Below are 19,414 nucleotides of genomic sequence, written 5' to 3' on the forward strand. Positions count from 1 at the left end.
CAAGGGCTGATGGTGGGAGGATTGGATGTGGGACAGCAGAGATGCTGAGGGCAGGTGCTCACATCAGACTTGCTTGGCTTCAAGTCCTGGCTCTGGTTCCTTTTTGGGGGATGGGGGGACTGAACCCGGGGCCTTGTGCATGCGAGGCAAGCACTCTACCGACTGAGCTATATCCCCAGCCCCTGACCTGGTTCTTGATAGCTAGGTAACCTTGGGAAAGTTACTTAACCTCTCTGAGCCTCAGGTTCCTCATCTGTAAAATGGGAACAGCAATGGTACCTCTCTTGCAGGGCTGCTGAGAGGGTTGGATAAATATGGCCAGGCACAGGGAGCCCTTAGAACAATGCCTGGCCCTTGTAAGCACTCAATAGCATCAGCCGAAGCTTCTTCCTGAAGGTGTTGAGCTGTTGTTCTGGTTCTGCTGTCTCTGCAGTGCGACCTCCTTTTCATGTTCCCCCTTCCCAAAGGGCCAGGACTCAAGAACTGGGGAAAGGACTGTGTGACCTGCTGGCCCATCTGCCTCTCACTCGGTTGGAGGGTCTCTGACCCAGGGGAGGATGAACCAGGCCTGGACTGTCCTTGGGGTTAGGTGGTAGACTGTCACCAGACCAAAGGTGGGGACTGGTCTGTGTGGTTCTGCCAACCTGGGGCTGCTCACTCAGGCAAGCGCTTCCTTTGGAATTCGTTAGAGGAATGGTCCGGTAAAGGAGCCAATGGAAGGCTCACCCATGAAGGCACATATGGCCCTCCCTTCCCACGGGTGGAAACTGGGGTGGAGCAAGGGGCAGAGGACAGGTGGTAGGGCTAGGGCAAGAGGGGCAGGCGGGGGGCTGTCCCACATGTCTCTTCAACTCACTTTTTCCCAGCATTGGGCTGTTGCCTGTGGAGACAAAGAGGAGACCATGAATCAGATGTTCCCTGGGGTGGGTACATGATCTGCCTGGGGGCTTGAGCTCCGTAGTCTGTGTATGAGTAGCGGTCAGTGGTCACCCAACCCCAGGGACCCTTGCCGCATGGCCTGGACTGGCAGAGCTCAGAGCGGCTGGCTGCCCCGCCCTGGGTATTTGGGACTCACCGGAACTTTGTCTGCTGGAGCTTGTGTGCACCAGGGACCTGTCTGTACACCTCGTTGAGCTGCCAGACAAGGGAGGGCGTCAGTCTGCGCCCGGAGAGCGGCGCGCACCCTACCCCGGGACCTCTCAGAGTTGGCTGGGGCAAGCTGGGGGCCAGGTCCCGAGACCAGGCTCTGGTGCCCCCCAGGATGACCTCACCACACCAGGCACGTATCCAGAGAGCCCCTTTCCTGCTCAGAGAGGTCCAGGTCACCTCGCTCTCCCCGCCCACCCCCCACCATCGCACCCAAGCCCAGAGCCCTGGCTCGGCTGCACCGGTTCTCACATTCTCTTCCACCTCCTGGCGCAGCTGGTCACACTCTCGAGTGCCAGCCTTCATCAGGTTCTCGGTGCAGAGGCGGGCAAGGCGCAGGGACAGCCCATAGGGCACTAGAGGTGGGTGGGATGGAGGGTTTATCAGCCCCTGCCCCGTGGGCACGGTTGAACACCCCCCACCCCAGGATCCTAGAGACCTCTGGCCAGCGGGAGGCACATCAGGAAGGGACAGAAGAGGCTGAGGCCTGTGCCCAGCACCCAGGATCAGTGTGATCCCCAATCTAGAACAGAGGTCCCCAAGGGCCCTAAGGTACTGCCAAGGTCCACAGTGCCCAGCCTGGGCCCGCACCGAGCTCTGTGGGGTTGGTGCTGGCGGCGTGGGTGGCAAAGCCAGGCCGCTGCACATTGTTGGTGATCTTCCAGCGGACTGTGTCCCGCCCCTTGAGGTTCCCACTGCGCAGCATGGGTGTGTCCAGGTGGTCTGAGGCCATCAAGTTCTCCCGCAGCATGTAGTGGTCTTCTTTAAAGCCGACCATGTGACCTGTTGGGAAGGGTCTTGAGCACAAGCCCTCCCCAGACCTGCCCAGTCGCACCCAGACAGGTGGGGTGCGGGGCCTCCCATCTCCCCTGTTCCCAGCCTGGCCCCACTGCCCCTCCACCCCAGCTGCCCATGCCAGGCCCATACCTCGGTTGCAGCAAGGGAGAAGTGCCAGACAGGCCTAGGAGACAAGGGGGCTGGTGTGAGCACCTGAAGAGCCGTCCCAGCCCGGGGAGGCCCCTCCAGCCACCAGGCCTCTTTCAAGTTCAGTGAGCAAATGACGAGACCATAGGCTCTAAGAAGCCCTGCCAAGAAGGAACCTCTTTCTTTCTTTCTTTTGTCGGTACCAGGGATTGAGCTCAGGGGCACTCAGCACTGAGCCACATCCCTAGCCCTATTCTGTATTTTATTTAGATGATGGCTGGCTTTGAACTCGCGATCCTCCTGCCTCAGCCTCCTGAGCCACGGGGATTACAAGTGTGTGCCACTGTGCTTGGCTAAGAAACCCGCTCACAGACCTCCCCTTCCATGTCACAGACAGGAACGTCCGCTAACCCCGTGATAGGACAGCATGTTGCCCTTCCCTACAATCAGCCTCTGTGCTCTGCACCCTCCACACTTCCTGTCTCTGGGCTTTTCTGTGCAGCCAGGCTGTCAGCTCCTGGTTGTTCCCTGGGGCTTGCAGGGAGCTGACCCATGTTCCTGGAGTGTGGCCACTGATGGTCAGTGGAGGGAGGGACTGTGGCGGGAGATGCTAGAGCCAAGGATGTGGCTTCACCTCGCCTTGACACTTATGAGGACTTTGAGGGTTTTTTTTTAACTTTATTTTATTTATATGTGGTGCTGAGGATCGAACCCAGGACCTTGCCCGTGTGAGGCGAGTGCTCTACCACTGAGCCATAACCCCAGCCCCTTGGGTTTTGTTTTTTTTTTTTTTTGGTACTGGGTGTTGAACTCAGGGGCACTCGACCACTGAGCCACATCCCCAGCCCTATTTTGAATTTCTTTTAGAGACAGGGTCCCGCTGAGTTGCTTTGTGCCTCGTTGTTGCTGAGGCTGGCTTTGAACTTGTGATCCTCCTGCCACAGCCTCCCAAGTCACTGGGATTACAGACATGCGCCACCTTATCCGGCAGAACATTGACTTTGTCTCTATCACCTGAGGTCCCTCTGAGCCTCAGTTTCCCCACCTGTCATAGGGGATAGTGCCACTGACCTCATGGGACAATTGAGAGGAGAAAATAAAGTTGTGTGGCCACACACCATTGTGATGGCACAGAGAGCCACAGGGGAATTACATTGGGAGCAGGCTCCAGGAAAAACAGCACAGGGAGACTCACAGGCTTCGTCACCATTGTCCCTTAGGAGTCACACAGGCTTGGGGCTGGGTTAGTAGGGTCTTCAGGAGCCAGGTTCCGAAAGGGGTGGGAAGAAGCCAGGGCTTAACATGGCGTTTCCCCAAGGCCAGTCCCTTTCTAAGAACTTCCCATAACTAATCCAAACTTTGTCAGCACTTTCAGGGGTCAGTGCTGCTAGCTCCATTGTACAGATGAGGAAGCTTAAGGCACAGAGAGATTAAGTAACTTGCTCAAAGTTATACAGCTGGGACCAGAATCCAGACAGTCTGGCTCCAGCGCTGAAGTCTCTGGGAGGGTACAGGGGAGCCATGGGGAGAGTGGGGACTCTGGGGGACCCTAGGCGGACCCGGGAGGACCCCCGGGGCTCACCTTACAGCAGGCACAGTACTTCCAGCAGAGCAGCAGCAGCAGTGCCAGCAGCAGCAGGAGGGGGATGAGCAGGAAGATGAGCCACCAGGAGCCGGGAGGGCAGTCTGCAGAGAGAGTGGAGGGAGGCCATGCCCGCCGCGCCCGCCGCGCCCGGCCCAGACCAGACAGCGCCCGCTCCCAGCGCCCCCAGCTCACCCTTCTTCCTGTGCACCAGGACGGTGCTGTTGGGCCCCGGGGAGCCGTCGCCCTCCACGGTGTAGCTGTAGGTGCAGTCGTCATCCTCGTCGCGGAAGGAGCAGTACTCCACCACCTCCTCAGCTGCACCCACAGGTGGTCAGCAGGGACCCGACCCCCCCCTCCACCCTAGAGCACCCCGTGGCCCAGTGAGGCACCCCGAACCTGTGGCCCACCCTGCCCACTGCAGGGCCTGGGGCGTCTCCCTGGGGAAGGCTGTAAGATCTCTCAAGCTCTGCCCCTCCCTGCCACAGAGACGGTGGCAGGGGCACCTCGCCCAGTGCGGGGCCCCAGCAGCACGGGAGTCTGCAAAGCTGTCTCCACTTCCCTGACCTGAGCACCCCCAGGAGCGTGGAGTCCAGGCCACACATCTGGCCTAGAGGGAGGAGGCCGTGCACTCCACAGCCCAACTGTGGGCCCCACCTGGGCCCTGGGCCTCTGCCGGGTCACGTCCCTGCCCATGCCAGATGCCTCGTCCCCAGACTTTGTCCCTTACCCATCTGCGTGCCCTCAGGCCTGATCATGTGCCTCCAGCCCCCATTCTGTGTTCTGGGCCATTCTCTGTTCACTGCCTGGGTTCTGTGCTGCTTGCCCAGACTTTCTACCTCTTTCTTGGGCTCACTGTTGCTGGTGTTCTGTGCCCACCCCCAGCTCTGGAACCCCTGTCCAGACTGTGTGACCTCAACTTGCCCAGAGGAAGCCCTTGCCCAGAGGAGGACCCACTAGCTCTGCCTAGGCTCACAGCACCCCAGCTCTCAGACCCTGCCCTCTACCTTTCTTGAGCTCGTCCACCATCTTGACCTTGAAGCTGCACTCCTCGCACGTGCGCCCCTTCTTCTCCCCAGTGCCCCAGGCCTGGCACTGCACACAGGAGCGCAGGTCCTCGCAGAGGCCCAGGCGGATCTGGGAGACAAGGGGGAGACTGTGCTGCGTGGAAGCCACTCCCGCAGCCTCGTGCCGCCTCCTGTGGCAGCAGGTTCAGCCACTCCTGCCCACCCTGCCCAGTGCCTGGGGTTCCCACGCCCACACCCCAGGGATCCTGGCCTCACCGCTGAGTAGTTGATCTCACAGGTGGTGTCCGTGTAGAGTGACTGCTGGTTGCAGTGGCAGCGGCCACACTCGCAGTAGCCACGCCCATTACAGATGCCCTGGGGCAGGAGGGATCAAAGTGAGCCAGTTGTGCCCCACCCCTGCCTGTTCCTTTCCCCTTTCTCTACGAGGTGTCCCCTGGAGGGGATGAGTGGTCCTGACTGGGGCCCTCCCAATGTCTGCCTCACGCCCAGGCCTACCCCATTGCTGTCGATGCAGGTGGCATTGCTGAGGGGACAGTCACAGCTCAGGCCCGTCCAACCAGGCTCACACACACACTGGCCCATGGAGCAGCGTCCCCGGTCTGCAGAGAGGGTAGAGAAGGGAGGGGAGGGCCATATCACATCACAGTCCAGGTGATCCATCTGCTGGGAGGGTCTGGGGGAGCCAGGGGCAAAGGCCACCTCTCCCTCAGGCTCCTAGAATCGCCTTCATTCCATCTCCCCCAACCCATCATTCTGCCTACTACCTTCTACTTTGCAGCTGGAGTGAATATCTCAAAATATAAACCCAATAAGAATCTCTAATAGGTCCTGGCCAATGCAATAGGTAAGAAGAAAATGTCGGGGTATTAGAAAGTTAGAAAAAAAAATTGTCATTATTTATAAGTATCAGGAACTTATTACAAGATATCCAGAAGAATCTACAGATAAATAGTTTGCGTAAGTGGCTGGATACAAGGTAAACACACAAACCAAAAATGAAATTAAAATGTCAACAACTTGGGCTGGGCTTGTGGCTCAGTGGCAGAGCACTTGCCTAGCATGTGTGAAAAACTGGGTTCCATCCTCAGCACAGCATAAAAATAAACAAATAAAATAAAGGTATGTGCATGCCAGCTGCTCGAGAGGCTGAGGCAGGAGGATCGTGAGTTCAAAGCCAGCCTCAGCAATGGCGAGGTGCTAAGCAACTCAGTGAGACTCTGTCTCTAAATAAAATACAAAATAGGGCTGGGGATGTGGCCCAGTGGTCAAGTGTCCCTGAGTTCAATACCCAGTACCCTCCAAAAAATAAAAAATAAGGTATGCTATTCACCTACAACTACAAAAAGAAAAAAAAATTAAATGACATTGAGGGCTGGGGCTGGGGCTCAGCGGCAGAGCGCTCACCTAGCACGTGTGAGGCACTGGGTTCGATCCCAGTACCACGTAAAAATAAAATACAGGTATTATGTTCACCTACAACTAAAAAAATGTATTAAAAAAATGACATCAACTCTTTTTGTTCAGGGATAAAGTCCTTTGGACAAAATGACTAGAACCCAAGCTCCTTGCAGTCTGGCCCCTTCCTAGAGGCATCTCCTCTCATCTTCTCTGACCCTTCCACTTGTGCCCAATGCCTGCCATTCTCTAGCTGAACCTGGTTCCCCTTCTGTTCCTCTGACCACACTCTGGGATGGACAGTTCAAGAGAAGAAATGGAAGAAAAACAAAAATGGAGAAGGGTTCAGAAGGAGGGCCCTCGACCTGCAGTGGCAAGTGAGCAGTGGGGGCTTAAATATCCACCTCCTCAATTCGGTACCAGTGCTTCTGTGTGCCCTCTGCTCAGCTCTGACAGCCCTGAGCAGACTATGTGCACATGGCCTGGGTGTAGGCCCTGTGGAGATGCAGAGGAGGCCTAACTCTAGAAATTGAGCGTCTATGGAGAGAGGAAAGATTGCCTTCTTACATGCCTGCCAACCAGAGCATTGAACTGGGTGGTCCCCACCCTAGGATGAGTTGAGAGGGTGGAGAGGTGGCAATGCATGCAGGCAAGCCCTTCACCCCTGAGCTCCATCCCTAGCCTTGTTTCCTTTTTACTTAGAGACAGGGTCTTGCTAAGTTGCTGAGACTGTCCTTGAATTTGGATCCTCCTGACTCAGCATGGGATTATAGGCATGGCCACTAATCCAGGTGAATCAGGGTTTAAAAATAGGAGGCACTTCATCCTGACAGGGCCCTTGGGCATGGACATTGCAGGTGAGGGAGGTGAGGTCCAGGTTGGGGCAGGACTTGGGAGAGTCCCTCATGGAGTTGGGAGTGGGCCGTCTGAATTGCAGATCTTGGCCCCTGGCCTGGTTCTCCAGCCTGGGTCCTGAAGGGAGGGTCACTGTCCTTGGCACTGGTTGAAGCTGCTGAACTCACCATTGCAGAGGAACCCGGAGGTGCGGGGACACTGGAAGTTGTCATACTCGCAGAAGTGACCCTCATAGCGGCCTTCACCATAGCACACGCAACGCCCGCACTGGCACTCCCCGCGGCCTGAGCATGGCTTGTCCTCACCCTCGCGGATGCAGGGCTCAGTGTCACTCAGTGAGCCAGTGGAGCAGTTGCAGGTCTTGCCGCTCCTGAGGGAGAAATCACACTTTCCCTGAGCCTGGGAAGACAGCTGGGCTTTTACTGCCCCATTTTACAGATGAAGAGACTGATGTTCTGAGAGGGCTGAGGCAGGTCCAAGTCACACGGAGAACAGTGAATGAGCCTCCGCCTCGTTACCCCCCCAGAGTCCCTTCCTTGCTATTTGTCTACCTCGAGTCATGACAGACTTGTTCAACGTCTCAAAGCTTTTATTTTTAATTTTTTGAGATAAAATATTGCTATGTTTCCCAGGCTGAAGTTACTCTCCCTACCTTGTCCTCCAGAGTAACTGGGACAATGGGTCCATGCCATCATTCAGAGCCAGTGTCTTAAAGCGTTTTTTTTTGCATTGGGGATTGACCCCAGGGGCACTCTTTCACTGTACTACACCCCCAGTCCTTTTTTATTTTTTCTTATTTTTAGATGGGTCTTAGTCTCCTTAAGTTTCTGAGGGTCTCACTAAGTTGCTGAGCTGCTCCTGCCTCTGCCTCCTGAGTCGCTGAGATTACCAGTGTGTGTACCTGCCTCTGGTTTTCTCTTTTGCCAGTATCTTGCGGCTTTAAAAGCTCTTCCTGCTTAGTGTGATGCAGTCCCAGCAACTGGGGAGGTTGAGGTAGGAGGAATCCAAGTGTGAGGTCAGCCTCCACAATTTAGGGAGACCCTCAGCAATTTAGTGAGACCCTTAGTAATTTAGTGAGAACTTGCTCAAAACAAAAAAACAAAGACTAGGGAGGTAGCTCAGTGGTCAATCTGGGATTAATCCCATGTGTGGGGGGAAGAAAAAGCAACCTGAAAAAATCCTAAATTGTGACATTCTAAATGCTCTAAACTGGATTTACCCAACAACTGGTAAAAGTGTACCCCTCTTCTAGCTCTTTCTGAGATCTGCCCCTCCCGCCCCCCACAGCTCAGTGTATAAGGTGTGCCCAGGGTCAGGGCCCTGCAGGGGAGATCCTGGGGGCTGGGCTGCCCTCCCCCACTCACCAGCCCTCGTTGCACACACAGTGTCCACACATGAAGTCTCCATGGTAGTCGCAGCGAGCTGACCGCACCTCTTTTTGCTAGAACAAGACCATGGGGAGTGTGTGGAGGGAGGGGGTCCAGAGCCACTGGGCACTTCTGCTGCCTTCTGTGCCTTGGGACAGCCTGCAAGGGAGGTGTGGCCCCAGGAGGCTCTGCTCCCTGAGTCAGGGCCCAGTGCTCAGTTCAGCTCTGCTCTCCCACCCAGGGGGCTGCCTTGTACCAGCTCGCAGGTGCACACGTCACAGATGATGCCCACGTCCATCCAGAGGCCGTCGGAGAAGGAGGGCTTCAGGTGGATGTTTCCCCTCTGGTCCTCTTCCGCCAGCTGGCACACATGTGTTCCATCCACGTCTTCCGCGGCCCGCAGTTGCACATCATAAGTTCCCTGCAGGGATCCCAAGGTCACCCAAGGCAGGCCCCTGCCGCATAGACCAGGGGACTGTTTGTGCCTGGGGGTCCTCGGCTCTCAGGATGGGCCTGAATTCCTGACCCCCAGGTCCCTGTTCATCCTTCCTTGGGGCTGGGGACCCCTTCCTTCTGGTCAGTCACAACCACTGGACAATAAGAAGAGCCATGTCTCAGCTTGATGCTCTGATTCATCCCCACAGTGTGGACAAGGGTACAGACGAGACCAGGCATGTGCCAAGCTCCCCAAGGGCAGACCCTGCGGACCTGAACCCAGGCCCACCTGACCCCAGCGCCAAGCTCACACCCAGTAAGAGGACTCCATTCCTCGCAGGGTGCCATGTCCATCCCTGTCCCACTGCACCCACAGGAACATACCACTTCTCCCCGCCTGATGTGAAAGGACCCTGACTTTGTCTTCTGGTACATCTTGGAGGTGACCTCTGTCCGCAGCCCTCGTGGGCTGTCTAGGGCCCGGATGTCGAGGTTGGAGCGAATGCGCTAAGGGAAGGCAGACAATCAGTGGTCTGGGGGCAGCCTGGGCTCTCCCACCTTGGCCTGGCCTGGTCTGGCTGTGCTCTGCCCCACCCAGATGGAGGGCATGTGTGGCCATGTGTGTGGGATCACGGCAGCAGAGCTTCCAGGAGCTTGGTACCAGATCCGGGTGACCCTCAAACTCCCAGGGACTGCCAGAGACCCTTCCTTACTGGCCTATTCCACCCCTCGCCCACTCTGTCCTCTTCCTAGCCCAGCCCCAGGAGATCTCAGATTCTGCAGCGGGCGCTGTGCCTCACATTGAAGGCTTCCTCTAGCAGGTCCACGATGTTGGATGAGTCCTGTTGCAGCACCCCCAGCGAGGAGACCGGGAAGTATGTATGAAGTTTCTGTAGGAGAGAGGGCCAGCCTCGGACTAAGCGTCTCTTTGAATCTGGACAACTGCTCTAGGATGACCCCTGCTTTGGGAAAACTGAGGTCTGGAATTTTGACAGCATGTTCCAGAATTTTCCTCTCAGCCCCCACCTCCTTGGGAGCTGGGATAGGGGATGGGCACGTGACCTTCCCTCTAGGGGCCCACAGCTTTGGGAGGGAGGGAAGGAAGGAGGAGAGGGATGGGTGGCTGGGAAGTTTCGGGGACACCCTGCCCTGCCCCTCTTGCCCAGTGGGGCCCAGGCCTGTACCTCATAGTAGCTGTAGGAGTAGTTGGTAACAGCAAAGATGGGGATAATGTTGTGCTTGGCGAGCAGGCGCACAAGCGTGGGCACTGAAGGGTAGTCTTGCATATTGTACTGGGTGTAGGTGCCCGTGGCATCCAGGTGGCACTTCTCATCATTGCGGCTCATGATGCCAGCCAGCACATTGGCACCATCGGCCTCATAGTGGAAGGCTGACTCAGTGGAGAACACCAGCAGATGGGTGCTGTCGGGGCGCCAGCCGATGGCCCCCTGGGGGAGGCAGGGAGGGCGTGGGCTGTTTGTTGAGGACCTGCATTCTAATGCCATGGAGGGCAGGGGAAGCAGGTCCCAACACGGGGCCGGGTTTAAGGCACATGAGAATAGCCTGTGACAGCATACAACGACAGGAAAACCTGAAGTGCTGATGGGGGAGGGCACTGGCTGCAGTGTGGGCACACAGTGGGCAGATTCAACCAGGCTTGTGGGACTCCCCCTCCCCCAAGCTCTTAACCACCCTGCAAGAGTGTGTTAACCTCATCAGTGGTAAATGGTAAATGCAAAAGGCCAGTTAAAATAGGCACAGCAGTGTATTAGCTCTCTGTTAGAAAAACACAAACACGGGGGGTGATTCTGAAGATTTTGAAAACTATATATTACAAGAGAAAATGTTTATGAGAGCATTAAGTGGAAGAAAAAAGAGCAAGTTTCAGAATTATAAGTACACCAAGCTGAGTGTGTGAAATAAGGAAAAGAGACAAAATGCTGACGGGACATGGAGTGGCTAGCTGACGGTGCTAAGATAATGAGCAATTTCTGTTCTTTGTCTTCTAAATTGCCTTCAATGTGGATATGTTATTTTCAAAATGAAAAAAATTGCTGTTCACATAGAAAGAAGTAGCCATTTCAGCCGCCAGCACAGTTGGAGACTGGCAGCCTGTGGGGCCTGTAAGATTCACTGGGAGGCTGGCCTGAAGGTGCACTGAAGATTCCGGAACTCCAAGGCCGGCACAGAACCAGGCTGTGACTGCTTAGGTGGGGGGACCTTGGTCCCAGCACATCCAAACCTGGACTAGAAATGAGGGCCACCCAAAGGGTCTGAGTCTGTCTCAGGATATGGGATCACAGGCTCCAGGACACCCGCACACGCTGGTGGGCGGCTCATTCCCCCACCAAGAAGCAGCGGCCCTGGCTGAGGCCAGCAGTGCCCCTCCCTGAGCTCACCGTGCACACCGCCGTCTGCAGGATGGCATCAAAGCCACCTTCAGGAGCGTCCAGGTTGCCTGAGATCCGCTCTCCCTGCAGCTTACTCCGGAATTCGTTCACATCCTCCGTCAAGCTGATGACGTTCTTAAAGGAGAACGGAGGGTCACTGTTGGGCCAGGGTTCCTTCAGCCTGGGCAGAGGTGGGAGGGAGAGAGCGTTAGAAAGGGGGAGACCCTGCACTCTTCCACGCTGTGCCCCTGTAAGTGCCAGCAGGAAGGCAGTGAATCACCCAGCCAGCACCGCTGCCCACCCGGGGCCCGCTCAGTCACTCACTTCTCGGGCCTCATGTCTGTCTGAGGGACGCTGACTTTGTCCACAAACTTGCCAAATCCAATAGTGTAGTCACTGGTGAGCTGGCTCAGGACCTGGGCTGGGCATGCACCAGAAAAAGAGAGGACGGTGAGCCCTAGTACCCCCCATGGACACAGGGGCACCTGGGCTGGCTCAGGAAGAGGGGAGCTGGACAGAAGCCACCACCTCTTAGCCCTTTGTACACTGGATGTTTCCAGGTACTCTCAGTAGCTTCTGTCCCTAGTTACAGTTGAGGGAAATGGAATTTGGGACCTGGGACAATGTATCTAGTAAGCAGGGGATTGGCAGGGGGAACTGAGCCCAGCTCCCTCTGTAGCGCCGAGACTTATCCACAGCTGTGGCAGGGGGTGCCCTTCCTAGTCAAGGCCAGAGGGCTCTGCTGCCCACCAGACCTGTCTGAAGTCGAGTGGTGAGGGATCTGGCCGGGACCCTCCCCTGAGAATGGGGGAGATATATTTCTCCGGGGATCAGATGTCCCATCTTTCCTTGTGAGGTGGGTGCTGCTGTCCTGAGCCAGCTGGGTGAGATCTGCCCCCCATCTCCACTGTCCTGCACACTGGCCCAGCTGTACCCAGGTCCTGCCCCATCTTCTTAAGGTTGTCCAAGTCGTCGGACATGGAGTTGGAGAAGTCCATGAGGATATACAGGTCCACAGGGCTCTCAAGGGGCTCAAACACCTCGAGTGCAAAGTGCCGCTCTTCGCCTGGTCGCAGGCGGGCCTGTAGGCGCTGGGGGGACACCTGGCTGCGGCGGAGGGTGGTATCGATCTGGGTCTCCTGTGTCCAGGGAAAGGAACTGAGTGTCAAGGGGGAAGCTGATTGGAAGTTCACTCGAGAGACCTGAGGGGAGCCTCTCAGCCTTGCTAGGGGCCACCATGGCCCCCACAACCAGCAAGCCTTGTGCAAGGAGAGCCCAGCCCCCGCCCTGCTCCAGGCACCTCTGTGATCTCCAAGCTGCTCTCCATGACCACTATGCTTTCCTGCCGGCAGCCTGCGGCCAGCAGCTGGATCTGGGTGTTGCAGCGCCGCTCCTTGAACATCTGGCCAGAAGCAGAGGGGTCCATGGGGGTGGTGCCCATCCCCTGGCTGTCCCAACCCTGAATTCATTTTCCCCTGCTGTTCCTGACCCTTGCCTCTTCTCCACACCCACCTGGCCCAGGGTCAGGCTGCAGGGGTGGCAAGGGTGGAGTTGGCCACAGCCAGAGTTAGGGTGTGGCAAGGGGTGTGTGCAGGTTGGAGAAGTGGCCCTGGGCTGGCCCCGCATAGCCCTGCACAGCAGCTCACCTCGTCCGTGCAGTAGGCGCAGTCCGGGTGCACACGGATGCACTCCGTGCAGCTCTTCACCTGAGCCTTCTTGCAGAGGTTGGCTGGGGGCAGAGGGGCGAGAGGCAAGCGCATGGAGAGGGCCTCTCTGGTTACCACACCCTTTCCAGCCTGCACCCTCCACCAGGAATGGGGATGCCCTCCCAACTGTATGGAGGGGGAAACGGTCCCCCGAGGTGCAGCAGCTGGCTGCAGAGCTCTGCAGAAAATAAAACCTCAGCTCCAGCAGGGAGCCTCAGTTCCTCCTCGGAGCAGGCAGCTTTTCTCTGAGCCAAATCTCAAGCCTGGATGCTCCACTCAAGTCTGATGGGAAGGAGGGCACAGCTGGGACGAAGGGCTGGCCATCATTTGCTGGCTGGCAGGGCCTGGTTGTCCCCCTTGCCACTAACTCCCCAGGTCCCGGAGATACTTCCATCTTCCCCAACACCTTCTGTGAGCCACACCGAGGGCACCCTGCCCTTTGTCGGTTTCTCCCATCGTAGTTCATACTTTCCCACACAATAATTCCCATCTGTCTTTTGAGCCTCCTCTGGGGTCCAGGGGGCCAGTTCTGTCAAGTTTATCACCTAGCACAAAACCCAACAAACAGTAGGTCCTCAGTAAGGAAAACTCCAGAGTTCTCCCAAAGGTCATTGAGGTTCCCCTTGGGTCTGTTCAGTTAGAACACACTAAGGCCTACTATGTGCACCCATGTGGGTGGTCTCCTGGACTCCAGGCTATGGTGTGTTGGTCAATGTTGGTCAATGTTCAACACTGAACATTGTTGAACATTGGGAGGAACATTGTTGAATAGGGAGAGGAGGCTCTGACTTGCTGTTTGCCAATTTCTGTGGTGTAAGTGTTCCTATCGCGGTCTATTTCAAGCTTATTTCAAGCTATCAATACAGCCTCAATTGACAGGGAAAATTTATTTGTGTATTTATTTATTTATTTTTTCGTACTGGGGATTGAACTCAGTGGTACTCAACCACTGAGCCACGTTCCCAGCCTTTTTTTATATTTTATTTAGAGACAGGGTCTCAACTGAGTTGCTGAGGGCCTTGCTAAATTACTGAGGCTGACTTTGAACTCACAATCCTCCTATCTCAGCCTCCCCAGCTGCTGGGATTACAGGCATGTGTCACCGCGCCCTGCTTGTGTATTTATTTTTGAGATGGGGGCTTATGTGAGATGGGGTTTCACTATGTTGCCCAGGCTGACTCTGAATTCCCGGGCTCCAGTGATCCTCCTACCTCAGCCTTCCAGGGAGCTGGGGCTACAGGGGCCACCAATATACCTAGCTTAATGGGGGAAGTTTGATTGGCAGGGGATGGCTCGCATCATTTGCCAATGGGGACACTCAGACAGCGAGTGATATTTAGCAGTCTCTCTCCCTGAAATCCCTGGGAAACCTCAGCTCCACCAGGGAGCCTCAGTTCCTCCTCGGAGCAGGCAGCTTTTCTCTCCTCTACAGGCTCCTTTCCCTCAGTGCCAGGCCACCCAGCAGGGCTCACGACTCTCTCTGATGCAGGGCACAAAACCTCAAGTTCTCCAGGCCTGGAGGGGCGCAGTGGTCAGCTGCTGGACAGCCAAGAGTCTGGAGAGGCCCCATCAGCGGTGCTCCTCCCCAAGAGGGGGCTGCAGGATCATGTAGACTCACCTGTGCTCCCAGGAAAGCTGACACTCAGTAGAGCTGCCAGCAGCAGCCTGACCCACGGATTGGGATGTGGCCCTGCCATCTTCTTCCTCCTACAAAACCACAACAATGGACGCGTGACACCTCTTCATCCTTGGTTGGTGCCTTCAGTGCACTGGATCTCCAACATAGCTCCTCAGAGGAGGCAAGACCACCCCAAAGTGCAGGTGTGGAAATTGAGGCTCTGAGAGCTGCAAGGCCCAGGGATGTCACTCCCATCTTCTCCACTGCCTCCTTCCTGCACAGAAACTTTCTCTCTGGTCTTTAAGACTTTGGGCTCCAAGCTTATGCCAGTGCCAGGTCTCTTGGTACTGGTCTCCCCAAGGGCAGGGCAGGGCTTATTCTGCCTTTGCTCTTCAGTGGGCCTGGTCAGGCTTGGCAAGGACAGGGTCACCCAATAAAGAAGCCCTCCTTAGGATGGATCTACCCTTTGCCCCCTCTGTTCTGGCTCAGGAACAGAAGAGGAGCCCTTCCCAGTATCTGGGGCCAGGGATAGGGTGAGACGGCTTTCTCTACATTGCCGAGCTCTGTGCTCGACGCTGACCCATCAGGGTGGGGCCTAAGCTCCCCTTTCTTAAATTATTTGTTTTTAGGTGTGCATAGACACAGTATCTTTATTTTACGTATTTATTTATTTAATTTCTGGATACTGGATATTGAACTGGGTACTCAATCACAGAGCCACTTCCCCAGCTCTATTTTGATTTTTATTTAGAGACAGGGTCTCACTCAGCGCCTCACTGTTGCTGAGGCTGGCTCACGATCCTCCTGTCTCAGTCCCCTAAGCTGCTGGGATTACAGGCATGTCTTATGTGTTTATTTTCACGTGGTGCTGAGGATCCAACCCAGTCCTCACACATGCAAGGTGGCTAGTGCTCTACCACTGAGCTACAGCCAGCCCACAGGTCTAAGCCCTTTTGCCCTTCCAAATACCTCCCCTGGCCTCAGAGTTGACTTCTCAGGACCCCTGAACAGTGTAACCCCACTATTAAACTATCTCAACTCATCAGTGACCTTCAGGGTCGGCTCAGGCATCCCAAAGGCCTGAATAGTAGCCTGAAGTTTGGGGAAGAAAAGAAGCTGGCCATATGAACACTTGGGCCTGCAGAGCAGAGGACAAAGGCCAGGGCCACACCTCTTTCTCTAGGGTCAGATCTCCCAGGGGCCCAGAGGACACCATGCCCATTTACCCCCCTTGAATCCCTTCTCAGCCCCCCTTTTGTGGGGCAGGGGCAGCCCCAGGGCCTGGGGGGCAAGGGCGGGGGACTAAAGCCCCTGCAGTGCTGCAGAGGCCCTTCAGGTAAACTGCAGGAAGGCACTGCCCCCCCACCCCCCAGGCACAGCAGCTCCAGGCAGAGCTGCAGGGGAGGTGCCGCCCTACCAGGGTAGTGGCTCAGAAGGGAGCCCTGAGTCAGCCGGGATATGATTTCTTACAGCCTCGGGGTATAGGCGCCACACCCACATGCTAAACAATACAGGCTTCAGCCTCAGCCTCCCGGGGGCACCACTACCCAGGCAGGTACAGGCACTAGAGGCCCAAGCCCAGCCTGCACTCACCCACCACGTGTCCACAGACCCGGCACACAGGGCTGACTTACACCAGCAACATGTACCCAGAACTTCATCTACAGGATTGCTGTCGAATCTACCCAGGACCCCAGAGGGAGAGGCTTGCATGTGCCCATTTCTGAGGCCATAGATGAGGCACAAAAGGTGGCAGCGCTTCCCTGGGGGCCCAGGCAGTGCAGACCTCACACTGATCCTCCATGTTATACTCAGAGGCTATAAAATGGCAGTCGGGGGTTAGGTAGGCACTGTTTTGTTTGACTCAACTTGCATTTAAAAATTTTTTAAAGTAGTTGCCAATTGTGGAAACAAGGAGATTTCATGTAAGTCAGGATCATGGGTTTATTGAACTACATGGCCATGGCAAGCAGGGCCCATCACGCAGGGTACTGCTCTACAGGCCACCACCTAGCCCAGTACTGCTGGGACTTCCTGTATGAGCTCTGTCCATGGAGTACAGACAGGGCTGCCCCCCTGAATGGAGTACACTGCAGAAGCACAGGCTTAGAGTCTCCAGTGCCTCTTCTTCCTCCTGCCCATGGGACCACCCAGGCAGCCTGTTGCTGCCCACCATAGCCCTTTGGTCTGGAGGGCCTAGGCCTTCACCCTTAGGAGCCGGGAAATCAGGGCTAAGGAGAGGACACCCCTTCCCTGCTGACTCTGCAGCTATCCTCCCTCTCTTCCAACCCCCCTTGAAGACTCAGCCTTCACTTCCAGCTCTCTAGGGGAGAGCAACAGCCATGCCACCCCAGCCCCCTCCTTGTACTCAGGGTGTGGCAAGGCTGTGAGGGAGGAGGGGGGAACCCTGTCCCCGTCTGTGGGAGAAATCTGGAGCCCCTGAACCACAGTGACAGCCCAAGGGCCATCCAGAGGCTGTGGGGAAGAGGTTTATGAGGGTGGCACAACCCCAGGGCTGCTGGGTGAGGTCAAGAGAGCTGCCCAGAGGAAAGACATCTGAAGCCGATTTTGGGAAGAGAGCAGGCAGGGGGCTGGCCAAGAGGAGGAAAGTCAGGGACTCCCCACATCCCGAAGGAACAGGGAGGGCAACTGCCTCTCAGCGCGCCTGCTTTCCCACTCTCACTGCAAACCCTACCTAGAGGGGTGCAACCCAGAGGCCTGCCAGCTGGGGGCTTCTGCCCACCTATTTCGCACATCCATCAATTTCCTCCTCTAGCGGGAGATCTGCTGGCCACCATCCTTCTCCAGTTGCCCCTACCCTTTGCTCCTGGCAGTGCCTTGGGCACACTCGGGCCGCCGGCACCTGCTCTGGGCAGCGTGGGCAGAGAGAACCAGAGTCTGCCAGACTTCAGGGAGGAGAAGGGGAAACAAAAGTTCAGCAGCTCCTCAGCGCGATCGCCCGGGATGGGGTGGGCACTCACTTTCTCGCGGCCAGCCCCGGCGCCCCTGCCCTCCCGCCCAGCACCTGGGCTCCCGGCGCCTGCCCCGAGGGGCCGACTGCACCTACCTCGGCGCTGCCTTGCGCCCTCCGCGCCTGGCCGGGCTCAGTGGTCGGGCTGGGGCGTCTGGGGCCGAGACTGTCGGGAGGGCGGCGGTGGCGGGGAGAGAGGGGCGCGCTTTATGGGGCGGCGACGCAGGTGGGAAGGAGGCGCTGGTGAGTCAGGCGGGCCGCATTCCTGCGCGCAGCGCGCACCTGTCGGGGCAGGAGCTGCTGTGGCCGCCGCCGCCAGGCCCGCCCCCCGGAAAGGGCTGCGGCACCCGCGGAGCCGGCCCCGCGCCCAGAGCCCCGGCGGCGGGACCGGGGGAGGAGCCACCCGTCCGGCCGCGCGGCCTGGCCCGACCTCTCCACCCCTCCGGCTCCCGGTGGGCGCCCGGGCTGCCCCGGCGGAGGCGACCTCTCAGCCGCAAGCTCGGACGGGCGCCCTCCTCCCAGACCCTGGGCAGTGAGCCACGTCGCTCGGGCAGCGGCCCCGACGGCCGTCAGGGGAGCGCACCGCCCTCCCTTCTCCCGGTGCCAGCGCGAGGGATGGGCCCAGGGATTGGTGCAGCCGGTAGGGAGACCTGGCCCCCAAGTCCCTGCTCTGCTATTCACTGGGTCCCCCAGATGTGTCCAGAGCGAGCGTGGAGCAAGGGCTGGGTCCTTGTGCCTCCTCGAGGCAATTACTTAAATCCCCTTAAAGTGTGAATAATAGAGGCCAGCAAGAGGCCAGCACCGCCTGGCATGGGGTAGGCACCTCATGGGCTGTCACAAATCTGATGTCTCTAGTGATTGTCCATATATATGTCCCTCTAGTGATAATCTTTTGAGGCTCTCAAGTGCCGCTGGTTACCAGGAGCACGTGTTCAACGCTGAGAGTGCCAGGGCCTCCAAGACCCCAACTGTCTATATTTTTCTACTGGCCACGCCAGACAGCAGGGACTGCTGGCACCTGCTTCCTTAAAGCCTGTGGCTTCACAGGTCTCAGATCTAAAACCCTTTATCACTGATCTACATTCCCAGTCTTTTATTTACCGTTTTTCCCCATACAGTCTTGCTAAATTGCTGGGGTTATAGATGTGGGTCATTGCACCTGGCTGATTTATCCTTATTAACTTTTATTTTGTTCATTTTATTTATTTATGTTATGCTGGGGATTGAGCCCAGTACCTTGTATATGCTAGGCAAGCGCTCTACCACTGAGCTACAACCCCAGCCCTGATTTATCCTTATTCTTGAAGACACTGTGCTGATGTCACATGTTCCCTGGAGCCTCTCTTTACCTCCCCACACCCTGGGTTGGGTCATGTGTCCCCATAGTTTGGGGGGCATGCCTTTATTTATTTATTGGGGTTGGTACTGGCAATTGAACCCAGGGGCTCTTAACCCTTGAGCCACATCCCCAGCCTTTATTTTTTATTTTGAGACAAGTTCTCACTAAGTTACCTAGGGTCTCAGTAAGTTGTTGAGGCTGGCTTTGAACTTGGGATCCTCCTGCCTCAGCCTTAGGAGAGTCTGGCCATGCAATCACCCTGGGATTACAGGCCTGTGATACCTGCCCAAGTATTTATTATTATTATTTTTTACTCTCTTAATCATTTTTTGTAGTTATAGGTAAACAGCATGCTTTTGTTTGTTTATTTTTATGTGGTGCTAAGGATCAAACCCAGTGCCTTACACATGCTAGGTAAGCACTCTGCCACTGAGCTTACAACCTCAGCATATAGTATTTATTTTTAATGTGTGCTGGGGATCGAATCCAGGGCCTGGTACATGCTAAGCATGCACTCTACCACTGAACTGCACTCTCAGCCCAGCTTGTGGCTTTTTCATGCATTTGCCATGTTGTTTTGAAATGACTGTACCCCTCAAGATCAGATGCTCCCTGGCACCTAGCACAGTGCTTGGAACATAGCAGGTACTCAATAAAA

The 19,414-nt window shown here is 56.4% G+C and overlaps 1 protein-coding gene across 4 annotated transcripts in view; it reads right to left on the minus strand.

Moving 5' to 3' along the window:
• The window catches only part of Itgb4 (integrin subunit beta 4), a 33,355-nt gene extending 15,625 nt beyond the window's left edge, over nt 1-17,730 (minus strand). For all 4 annotated transcript variants that reach the window (XM_076871801.2, XM_076871800.2, XM_076871799.2 and 1 more), the window contains exons 1-23: nt 17,514-17,730; nt 14,447-14,535; nt 12,769-12,851; nt 12,423-12,524; nt 12,057-12,261; nt 11,447-11,543; nt 11,132-11,303; nt 9,917-10,180; nt 9,533-9,622; nt 9,117-9,239; nt 8,554-8,718; nt 8,295-8,371; nt 7,098-7,300; nt 5,176-5,279; nt 4,936-5,034; nt 4,660-4,789; nt 3,848-3,970; nt 3,653-3,756; nt 2,074-2,107; nt 1,738-1,929; nt 1,399-1,502; nt 1,076-1,134; nt 857-880 (exon numbers count right to left, since the gene is read on the minus strand). In XM_076871801.2, the coding sequence (XP_076727916.2) occupies nt 857-880; nt 1,076-1,134; nt 1,399-1,502; nt 1,738-1,929; nt 2,074-2,107; nt 3,653-3,756; nt 3,848-3,970; nt 4,660-4,789; nt 4,936-5,034; nt 5,176-5,279; nt 7,098-7,300; nt 8,295-8,371; nt 8,554-8,718; nt 9,117-9,239; nt 9,533-9,622; nt 9,917-10,180; nt 11,132-11,303; nt 11,447-11,543; nt 12,057-12,261; nt 12,423-12,524; nt 12,769-12,851; nt 14,447-14,525 (2,633 nt within the window). In that variant the 5' untranslated portion in view covers nt 14,526-14,535; nt 17,514-17,730. The remainder of the gene's footprint in view (nt 1-856; nt 881-1,075; nt 1,135-1,398; nt 1,503-1,737; nt 1,930-2,073; nt 2,108-3,652; nt 3,757-3,847; nt 3,971-4,659; nt 4,790-4,935; nt 5,035-5,175; nt 5,280-7,097; nt 7,301-8,294; nt 8,372-8,553; nt 8,719-9,116; nt 9,240-9,532; nt 9,623-9,916; nt 10,181-11,131; nt 11,304-11,446; nt 11,544-12,056; nt 12,262-12,422; nt 12,525-12,768; nt 12,852-14,446; nt 14,536-17,513) is intronic.
• Nucleotides 17,731-19,414: the final 1,684 nt, after the last annotated feature.

This window comes from Callospermophilus lateralis, chromosome 11, assembly GCF_048772815.1.
Source record: "Callospermophilus lateralis isolate mCalLat2 chromosome 11, mCalLat2.hap1, whole genome shotgun sequence".
Taxonomy (NCBI): Eukaryota; Metazoa; Chordata; class Mammalia; order Rodentia; family Sciuridae; genus Callospermophilus; species Callospermophilus lateralis.